Source organism: Dysidea avara, chromosome 7 (genome assembly GCF_963678975.1).
Source record: "Dysidea avara chromosome 7, odDysAvar1.4, whole genome shotgun sequence".
Lineage (NCBI taxonomy): Eukaryota > Metazoa > Porifera > Demospongiae > Dictyoceratida > Dysideidae > Dysidea > Dysidea avara.
In genome coordinates, this window is record NC_089278.1 from 35050761 (window position 1) to 35060198 (window position 9438).

The 9438-nt window shown below is 40.6% G+C and overlaps 2 protein-coding genes across 2 annotated transcripts; one reads left to right on the forward strand and one right to left on the reverse strand.

Moving 5' to 3' along the window:
* Nucleotides 1–3299: 3299 nt before the first annotated feature.
* On the forward strand, nt 3300–7615 carry LOC136261357 (uncharacterized). Its single transcript, XM_066055348.1, has 12 exons — nt 3300–3847; nt 3893–4367; nt 4429–4602; nt 4655–4741; nt 4814–5090; nt 5139–5576; nt 5783–5926; nt 5979–6149; nt 6201–6382; nt 6571–6941; nt 6994–7195; nt 7247–7615. The coding sequence occupies exons 3-10, from the start codon at nt 4468–4470 to the stop codon at nt 6907–6909; spliced, it is 1773 nt and encodes a 590-aa protein (XP_065911420.1). The 5' UTR covers nt 3300–3847; nt 3893–4367; nt 4429–4467; the 3' UTR covers nt 6910–6941; nt 6994–7195; nt 7247–7615.
* LOC136261358 (uncharacterized) lies at nt 7533–8543 on the reverse strand. The gene is made up of 2 exons (XM_066055349.1): nt 8304–8543; nt 7533–8181 (listed from the first exon to the last, which is right to left on the reverse strand). The coding sequence occupies exons 1-2, from the start codon at nt 8541–8543 to the stop codon at nt 7573–7575; spliced, it is 849 nt and encodes a 282-aa protein (XP_065911421.1). The 3' UTR covers nt 7533–7572.
* Nucleotides 8544–9438: the final 895 nt, after the last annotated feature.

Below are 9438 nucleotides of genomic sequence, written 5' to 3' on the forward strand. Positions count from 1 at the left end.
GGAAACCAGTCAACAAATTGTTTAGAACTGCCCCTGCAATAGCCTGTACTGCACTGGCTGACCAGTCAACCCAACCAGTAAGAGCAGAACCACTGGATTTAATTTATAGACATACTTGATGGTGGTCAGCAGCAGTGAACGTTCTTACTATGTGTTGTTCATATAAATGGATGAGTCCTAGGAGTATCATATAAATATGCTCATTCTGCTTATTATACTTAATGTGCTGAAAAATTTTGTCTGAGACATTACATTGGCCGTATGATATTACAAGGCACTATGACAATCTGAAAAATCAGGGTGGATGTCTTCCAAGAAAATAAAATTTAACTTGGCTAGCTATCTGAGATTAAATATTAGGGTATTTTTCATGGCTAATAGGGCAATGCCGGTATTTTGTGGACCGGACTCACAGACTGAGCTGGAAACAGCTTCTTAACAATATTCCAGGGATTACCTATCTCTTCTAATGGAGGCATTATCTTGTTCTTCCAGTAGGCTGCATGCAGTTAGTAGTGACTCCAACATTACAAGAGATAGATAATGCCTGGATTACCGTTTAGCGGGAAAGTTTGGCGAATGACCAGCTATTCGCCAAACCAAACTTTCCCACTTGTCCACTTTTAATATCACGTGAATTGGATAAACACGCGTCTTGGGAATCTTGAAGTACGAGTTGTTAAGAACTAGGGCAAACCAAGCAGTCAACTCCATCAAGACAATCTAGATAACCTACTGAATTATTAATATTATTTAGCTAAGTCTACCAGTTGGGCACTGGAGGGTTCGCACAGAAGGCAGGCAGCCTATACGACTGAGATGCTTCAGATCCCAATGGACCATTATGTAAGGTGATAGCTAGCTACCGTCGCCCACCATTGCTGCAGTAAATGAAAAGCTCGATGAAAAGGCAGCGATATAAGCGTCTGTCGTATTTCTCCATCATATCAAGAAGTTTGCGGAGATTTGGTCCAGCTGCACCGATTTGTTCACTATAAGTTGCACAGTTTCTATAGAGGATATGCATGCTATATTATTCGAACGAAAAATGATCAGCGGCGCGGCGCTTTCAAAAAAAGTTGATGGTGAATGACTATCGAAGATTTACGAAAATTCCATATAAAAGTACTGGGTAGTGAATGCGGCTCGAAGTATAACTCGCCTTTTAAGCTACAAGCAGGCTTTCTGTTGTCGTGAACGATTACCACAAGGTCACGAAAAACTCATATAAAAGTATGGGCAGTAAATGAATGTTCGAACTGGAACTCGCCACTAAAGCCACGGGCCAGCTTCTTCTCGCCGGATGTACTACTTCTTAGGCAGAAGGATATGTCACTTAGTAAGAATTGCTCGTAACTGATCTACCGTCCATGTAATGAATCGATTCGCATTCCATTCACCGTCATGACGTATGAAAAAATCACGTGTTCATTAGAATGTATTCGGCAGTGCATATCCTCTATTGTACTGACACTTTGTACTCACATATCTTTTCACTCAAAAGACGAATTTCAGATTCGCAAGTACCATGAGAAAGAGCAACTCTTGACGAACAGGATGGTATCAAGTGAAGCTCAGTACACGAAAACTCCGCTCGTCATTTCAGTTCACAATAAAAGAACACAATCATCTGCAATACATTTCCAATGGGCATTTTGATTATTCTAATAAATTCATTCATATCTTGTGACATGCTTGGAGTATCCAGGGTTCGCTGCTAGATTCTTTTAGCTTATTCTTGAGCGATTCCAACAAGCCATAGTGAGCACATATAGTGTAAACTATCACTCGTCAAAACAATGGCAAAGTTGGAGGTTAAATATGTGCGTGATTCTGAGCGAGATTATTGCTTTGATTTGGCATGGACTCCGTCTGGCTAGGTCTGAGTAGTAACGCACAGCAAGTCTTTAACTATAAATAATCCTAATACAGAGCTTTAAAACGATTTTATTAAAGAAGTTCTGTATGCGTACTAAAGTTCTAATGTTCCAGTAGTACACCTGTCATGAATACACTATACGCAACATAGACAGTCTGTGATGACTCCTTTAAGTAGAAATCTCTCAAAACCTACAAAAGTGGAAAAATAGCAACAGTAAAGTCTTTAATCAATGAAATATAACAAGTAAAAATAATTGCAGCTGCTAAATTGCTTTGATTATAATTAGACTTATTGCCGACTTACCGTGCCAACTTGAGCCGGTTCTTCTTTCTTTAAAAAAAAATTTAAAAAAATAAAAATAAAAATTAGACTTATCACCTGCAGCTGGCCTCAAACTTCCGTTTTTGAGCCAAACTTCCTGATATGGGAGGGATTTCACTACAACTATACTGCTAGCGGGTCATGTCCATTTCCATGCAGTTTCTAGCTCTCTCAGTGCCCAACTCTTTACCAAAATTAGAACGATCACCTTGTATAATATGGAATCCACGGATCACATCGTCTCATAGTCTGGCGCCGCCGACCCTATTTAGGCGCTTATACAAGCGCTCCGAAAATAGGCCCACCCGGTTCGCATTTCGGTTAAGGGGGCAGGCAACTATGTCCTATGGCTTCCGTGGATTTAAAACATGTCTTTATGTGAAGCTCTATAGTCAACACAGACACTATTATCTAACTGATCAATAACTGATGTTGTAGTTGAGGCCTTGAATATCTGTTTAGTGCAAATCTGAGTAAAAATCTTCAAAGCATGTGTAAACTATGGCGCAATTGTCATTTTTCAGTAAAATTGATTCTTCTTCTACAGCTGATGATGAAACTCTCTAAAAATTTTTGCAGAGGCTTGTCATAGTATTATCTTGAAAAGTATGGAATCAGATTTTCGTATGATATTATTACCCGACTACTAGAGCACTAGAAAACCGGATCAATTTTTTCTTACAAATATTGAGAATTCCACAGCTAATTTGAAAAAGAAATTCCAAAAATTGCTTCCATACTTTTGTTACAAATCCACTTAGGTAGCAGATTATAAAGTTTGAACACCATAGAACTAAAACAGAGACTAGTTTCAAAAATTCCATAACTGTGTAGGTTTCTACAACTTTTTGGTCTTAAACACAAAGCTGAAACTTTTAGTGAGTGTTTTTAACTGGAGATGATGATTTCTTAGTGCTATAAATGCATCTGATACAAAAAATAATGGATAGCAAGCAGGGATCAGTAGAAAGCAGTTATTTTCAGATGAAGCCATAGGAATTAGTAGCGTGCCCCCTTAACAGGTAATAAGTACGAGTTATTAAATTATTACAGGTATTGCCTGTGTACCAGAGGAGGTTGGACACGCGCACGTGAGCGCATTCAATTGTACAGCAAACAGAATAAACCGTTTTGTGAAGCTTCTATTAGAACCAATCGATGCAGTAACTTACTATTAATGTATCTAGCCGCTATACCCCATTCAACCCCACCACTTTGAATACGGAAATCACGATTGAAAAATAAGGGATCACGTGTGCAGAAAGTGCGCGATTGAAATGGAAGAGCTGAGTTGCGCGAGAGTTTGTACGCCCGAAAGTACGGCTCCAAAGCGTCCCAGAAGCTCCCCAACGCTGCTAAAACCTTATAGAGACCCCAAAAGAACGCCAAGAACACCACTGAGGGAAAAGGATTGTAATGGGAATCATACTCTGCCACGTGTCTTATCAGAATCTTTTGATCGTGTCGTCAAGAAAGGAGCCAGTGCATCGCCAAAATGGTCTGACGCTGAACTAAAGGCGCTAACAGAATTCATCTTATTCCATTCTGAGGGGGATTCCTGGCCTGCTCATAAACGGGATGTTTACTGGCAGAGTGCCAGTGAGTTTGTGCATACCAGGTCAGGGCACAGCATTTACAGAAGTGGTGAGTCATTTATAAATGTGCTATACCTAAATATTCTGCATCTAGGCATGGCCTGTCGGTTTAAAGTAGTAGGCTTGTTGTCTAGTAAGTTTAAGACACCAAAAGAAGCTGAAGTGCACTACTTAGGGCGGGGCAATGCACCAGTGACTGAGCCTGCATCTACCAGCTCACAAAGGCCTACTGTTTGTGCAAGTGTACAGGCAGATAGTATAGATGTTTCCACCCTGTTGGTTTTATTCAAGAAGTTACCTGAAGAAGATCAATTGCAGGCTGTATCGAAGATGTTCACAGCATACCTCTCATCAGGCCATTGTCTTGTTCCTGAAGATTTTTTGATCCATGCAAAGAATGCTATGCTGCAGCTTAGACGCCATGGACGCTCCAATGTCTTATACAACCTAGCTAAAGGTATTGGAACAATGAGGGAGGATAACAGTGACTCAAAATTTCCAACGAAATGTATGCCGATGGGGTTGGTTGAATATGCTGCTAATTTTTTTCTTGTGATAATTTACAACAGGTAATAATAATGTATGTACTAAAATGTAGTCAATATGTAGATGTGTCATGCTGTTATGCAGGTTTCGTGTCCCCTGGATTATCGGCTGTGGCAGCAAACAATGTATTGTCACTTTGGACAGAAGTGGTCCAAGCTGCATCATGGGCCTTTATGGAGTGTTACATTTTCTGCACAATCTTCTGAAAGTAGTCACAGTAGTGCTGATCAACATTCATTTGGACGGAATCCCCTTCAGGTATAATATTGATTGCACTTAACAAATTAGTACCTTTTATAAATAAATATAGGCTTTGGTTAATATCCCCGGCATTTCAGAAAGGACAATACGACGAGATATTGCTTCAAGTGAAATACATTTAAATTCACAAATACAGGTACACATGCATGTTTGTACATAATGTAATATATAAGCGAAGTATTACTCTGTATATGATTGTGGTTTCTAGCTAACCGTCCTAGATGAAGCAGCTAAGTCTAACCCTGATGCATGGTGGTGGCTCAAAGCTGATGGGTGTGATATTACCAAAGGCCTGAAGGAGTCTGTAAAACTACAGTGGAGTGGAGATGTTGACCTGAACGATGGTTCTTTGCAAAAACAGTGTGATGCTTACAATAAGCGTTTAAAGATGGCAGAAAATGCTGGATTAGATAGAAACCAAGCTGGGGAAGATTTCAAGAATATCTTGAAAGATTTGGCCGAAGATTTGAATTTTCTTAATGCAGGTACTGATAACGTAATTTTACAAATTGAATTTTATATATTTCTTACAGAATTGATAAGGTCAAATGATGTGTACTCTGAAAAGCTGCATTCAAACAAGTACAATGACAAAGATCTGATCAACTTGAGCTGGAAGCTTAAGGAACTGGGGGATCTTAACGAGATGGGTAGAAAATTGCATTCAGATATTGATGTACTGTCTGCAAAGATTGGCGAACACCAGCACTCATGGCAACAAGATAATATCCCAAGCCAGCTGAAGGAGATCCGCACGAATTTAGTGGCATTCATCAGGGGCATCACCCGGCACCAGCGAACTGCAGCGACCCACATTTTAGTGTTTATGATTAGCAACGAAGAACGTAGGAAGAAACCATATGCAATACCCGTGCAGTGCCTGCCGTACAAGGGATTGACTGATGGTAGGGTTCGTGAACTTTCAAACAAGCTAATTGAAGAGATGACGAAAAGGAAGATGAAAGTGGCTGGTGAGTGCGTATATACACACATGCAATCATATTGCTATTTGGCAGAGGAAAGTTTGGCCTATTTGGAAACTTAAATGCCTAATAAGATCCACAAATTGCTTAAAAGTCTTCCTCACTAAACCTTACCAAGAGTAAATTCTCTGAACTTGCTTAATGTATAGAAATATTGCTTTTAATTATAGCTATTGCTTTTAAATAATATGTAGGGTTTACGACAGATGGTGAGTGGAATTCATTGCGTATGAAAGGAAACACTCGACCGCTGTCAGTGCTGCAGATTCGTAGTGATGTTAGACGACAGTATGGACACATGAAACTTCAGAAGATGATCGAAATGATTACTCCAGTGTGTAAGTAGACTATGTAATCTGAATACGCATCACTGTGTTGATACATATGTAGGTGATGCTGATGGCCAATGCACTGCGTGTGCCTATAATCCTGCTGTACCTACAGACCTGCTTAAACAGGTTCATGGATGGTTTAAAACAGGTGCAACAACCGATGATCCGATCGACCGTCTGAGGCTGCAAACTGTACCAGCTAGATATACCTTTCACACTTGGATAGAGGGTCTGTTAGCAAGTGACATTGACCTGTTTATTGTAACAATTTCCGGGTTAGGTAAAGATGAAACAAAGGCAGAAAAATTAAAATCAATTTTGGCTCAGCTTGAATACAAGCATCAAGTTGACCTTTGGAAATCCAAAGGTGTGCCATTCAAGGAGCATCTGTATGTCCCAGAGATTCATCCAAAGACAGGACTGGGCTTTTGTGAACGGGAAGATGAGGGTCACGTCTTAAAGGTTAGTATAGAGTCCCTTTGTGCTTTTGTAGTGGTCATCACTTAAACATGACACACTGAAATATACAGTATGGATGGGTGTGGGAGAGCATTCGGGGACCAAAGCCATATTTCTGTATATTTTTAGTTATGCTTGTCTGTAAATTCATAATTGTTTGACATTAAAATTAATTCCTTTATTGAATATAGCGCATAGGACATAGCCTGAGACAAGGTGGAAACGATGATATCCAGCTGGAGAGATTCGAAGAAGCTCTTCATGATTCGTCTGCTGGGCTCACCTATACAGCTCTCTCAGGAGTGAGAAAGCAGTCTGTGGAGGACGTAGAGAGATTGTTCAGTGGATCTTTAGTGAAATGGATGGAGAATAAAGGCTACAAGAAAGAAGCCGAGTACCTTAGTGTTGTTCACAATTGGAGACGTGCCTGTGACGAAAGGGGACTGACAAGTGCACAGCGCAGTAAATATAATGCTGATTTTCTCAGCTACCTCCTGGACGATTTGATGCCTTGGCATCAACAAGCCTAACTTCGAGACTTCAGTCTTTTAGAAGTCAACAGGTAAATAAACATATTTAATGTGTAAATATTTCATATATAATTGCTGATTTAGAAATATTACAAGAGTTAGGGGGTTTAGTAGAGAAACATTAATTGCACTAATTGCAAACATCGAGTCCCGTGAATGGAGACGTGAATACATCACTAAGCACAACCTGCCCCCAGAGCATCCTCGGGCAAGTACAACGGACGATGTAGAATGCTTTTTCAGCTTGCTCCGTGACAGCGTTGGGAAAGACTTCACTCTAAAAGAGGTTCAGGATTTTCAAAAAATTACATTTTTGTACATGTGCATTGTTATGCAGGTTCTATATGGCTGGAGAAGGGTGACACATGAATTTGTCAAAAGGATTGATCCTGATTTGCCATTTTATTATTATACATCAGCCCACAGCCGTTTCTACGAAGGAGAGATGCCTGACTTTGAAGCAAGACCCAATAAAAATCCTAAACCAAAACGTGCTCCCAAATATGAAATGCTTGGATCCAATAACCGGGTGACACTTACAGTTCGGAATTCTACCTCAATCCGAGCTACATTTCATAATTTGCCAGTTGAGCTGCCACCCCCACCCGGCACTTACAACCAACTAACACACGAACATTCATATACAAATTGTCATAAATAAGTCTATTTAAATGTACTACAGCTTTGACAAACAGTCTTAGACCAAGTTCCATTCAAAGTGATGATGATTCCAGCGTACCAGCCTGGATTTTTGTAGTACACTTTGACCATAATCCGATCAAAACGGACTGCTAGTATTTTGTCTGCATCCATGGCATTGTGGACATCAGGTAGTGCTTCAGTCACAACATATCCGATCCTCTCCCATTCCTTGTCAGCCTTGCACATGAAGGCAATGGCACGAGAATCAAAACAGTTTGTTGGTTCTTTCTTTAACTGCACCGGAACAGTCTGTCCGTCTTTCAACTTCTTGCTAGCTAAAGCTAGCAATTCTTGGTACCTTTTTTCTTTAGTGGCCCCAATACACTTAAACACCACGGAGTGAGTGATTGGTGGGACTACTGGTTCATCCGTATTGTCACTCTCATCATCATCAGATTGCAATTGATGATTGGTGGTAGATGCATCATCACCGTCTTCATTATTACTGCTGTTTACTTGCTCCCCATCCTCCACATCGTCCAACCATGCCCAGTCCCAAATCACAAAAACTTGGTTATCCCGGAACAACTTGTATTGGGACACATTAATTGATTTGGCAAATTCTTCAACCTGCAAAAATAACATGGAATATTTCAACATTTATATGAATAGTAAATATTAATCATGTACACTGTATGCACGCTGTCATAACCCCTCAGCGCTTGTAGAAATCGTGTGATTTGGTGGCTCACCTCGATAAGAAAGGCATTGTCGTGACTAACAGGCAGTCTGGCTACTGCTGGCAGGTGGTGATTTAAATTCTCGCATTCACGGACAAAACCATCAAAAACGTGCAGCGTTCCATCTTCGATGTCTTTCCAACGAAACTTTGCCTCTCTTATAAGCGGCTTAAATACCGGAAAGCTGGGAACAACGTACTCAAGTAGGCTTCCTGTCTGGAGAACTTCAACGTCAACTACGTACTCCGACATTTTTAAACCAGGCGCACGCTCACAGCCGGCCGCCGGCCGAAGGCCGGCTGTGGGCGTGCGCCTGGTTTACTGTAATTGTTTCCGTAAAAGTGTGTGTGTGTACCTATCTATCTACCTATGTACCTATCTACCTACCTACCTATCTACCTATGTTTGTCCGTACGCACCCACGTGAGCAAAATCGTTTAATAACGGTAAAAGCAGCTTTTACGTAAGAAGTAAAAGTGAAATGAAGTCTGTATTAAACTTCCGCACAGGTGAACTTTGCTCTGAGGTGGTTTCTTTTCGGCGGACTGAAATACGGGTATGGTGACTTTCCTCAGACTACCTTCCCCTTGAGGTTTTCAGGCATTTAGCAACTGAAAAACAACGGTGCAGGCCTCGTACACTGCCAGGAATAGCCTATCGCTTCGAGTTGAAAGGGGGCGTATCCCTTACGTACGCGAACGAAAATGAAGCAGGGGCGGATCCAGAGTTTCGAAAGAGGGGGGGCACCTTTCTGAAAAACAGTTGAAGACCAAAAAAACTTGCTGAAAACCAGTTGAAGACCAAAAAAAAAAAAAAAAAAAAAAAAAAAAGGTCACAGCAATAATAGCTAGTTATCCTTACCAACTATATCACGTCTGTTATGTAAAATAAAATCCTATTTGTAGCTTCATAGGTAAGCTACACTGCCTCATGAACATTGTGACTGCTTTATTAGAGTAATTGACTGCTCTATTAGAGTATCTCGATCTTGTATGCAATTCTTGAAGGGGGGGCATTTGCCCCAAATGCCCCATCCTGGATCCGCCACTGTGAAGAGCAGCTTTGAGGCTTTGTCGAGAGAATTTGTGGGAAAAAACACGTTAGTCACACTATAAAACAGTTTAGAAGATAGTTTTGTGCGTAATAT

What these genes read in the sequence shown, in the direction of transcription:
- LOC136261357 (XM_066055348.1), top strand. Translation starts at nt 4,468, where the DNA reads ATGTATTGTCACTTTGGACAGAAGTGGTCCAAGCTGCATCATGGGCCT. An exon ending in TTTGAATTTTCTTAATGCAG is followed by an intron (nt 5,091 to 5,138) that starts GTACTGATAACG and finishes TATTTCTTACAG; the next exon opens with AATTGATAAGGTCAAATGAT. An exon ending in AAGGAAGATGAAAGTGGCTG is followed by an intron (nt 5,577 to 5,782) that starts GTGAGTGCGTAT and finishes AATAATATGTAG; the next exon opens with GGTTTACGACAGATGGTGAG.
- LOC136261358 (XM_066055349.1), bottom strand. Translation starts at nt 8,543, where the DNA reads ATGTCGGAGTACGTAGTTGACGTTGAAGTTCTCCAGACAGGAAGCCTA. An exon ending in ACAATGCCTTTCTTATCGAG is followed by an intron (nt 8,182 to 8,303) that starts GTGAGCCACCAA and finishes TTATTTTTGCAG; the next exon opens with GTTGAAGAATTTGCCAAATC.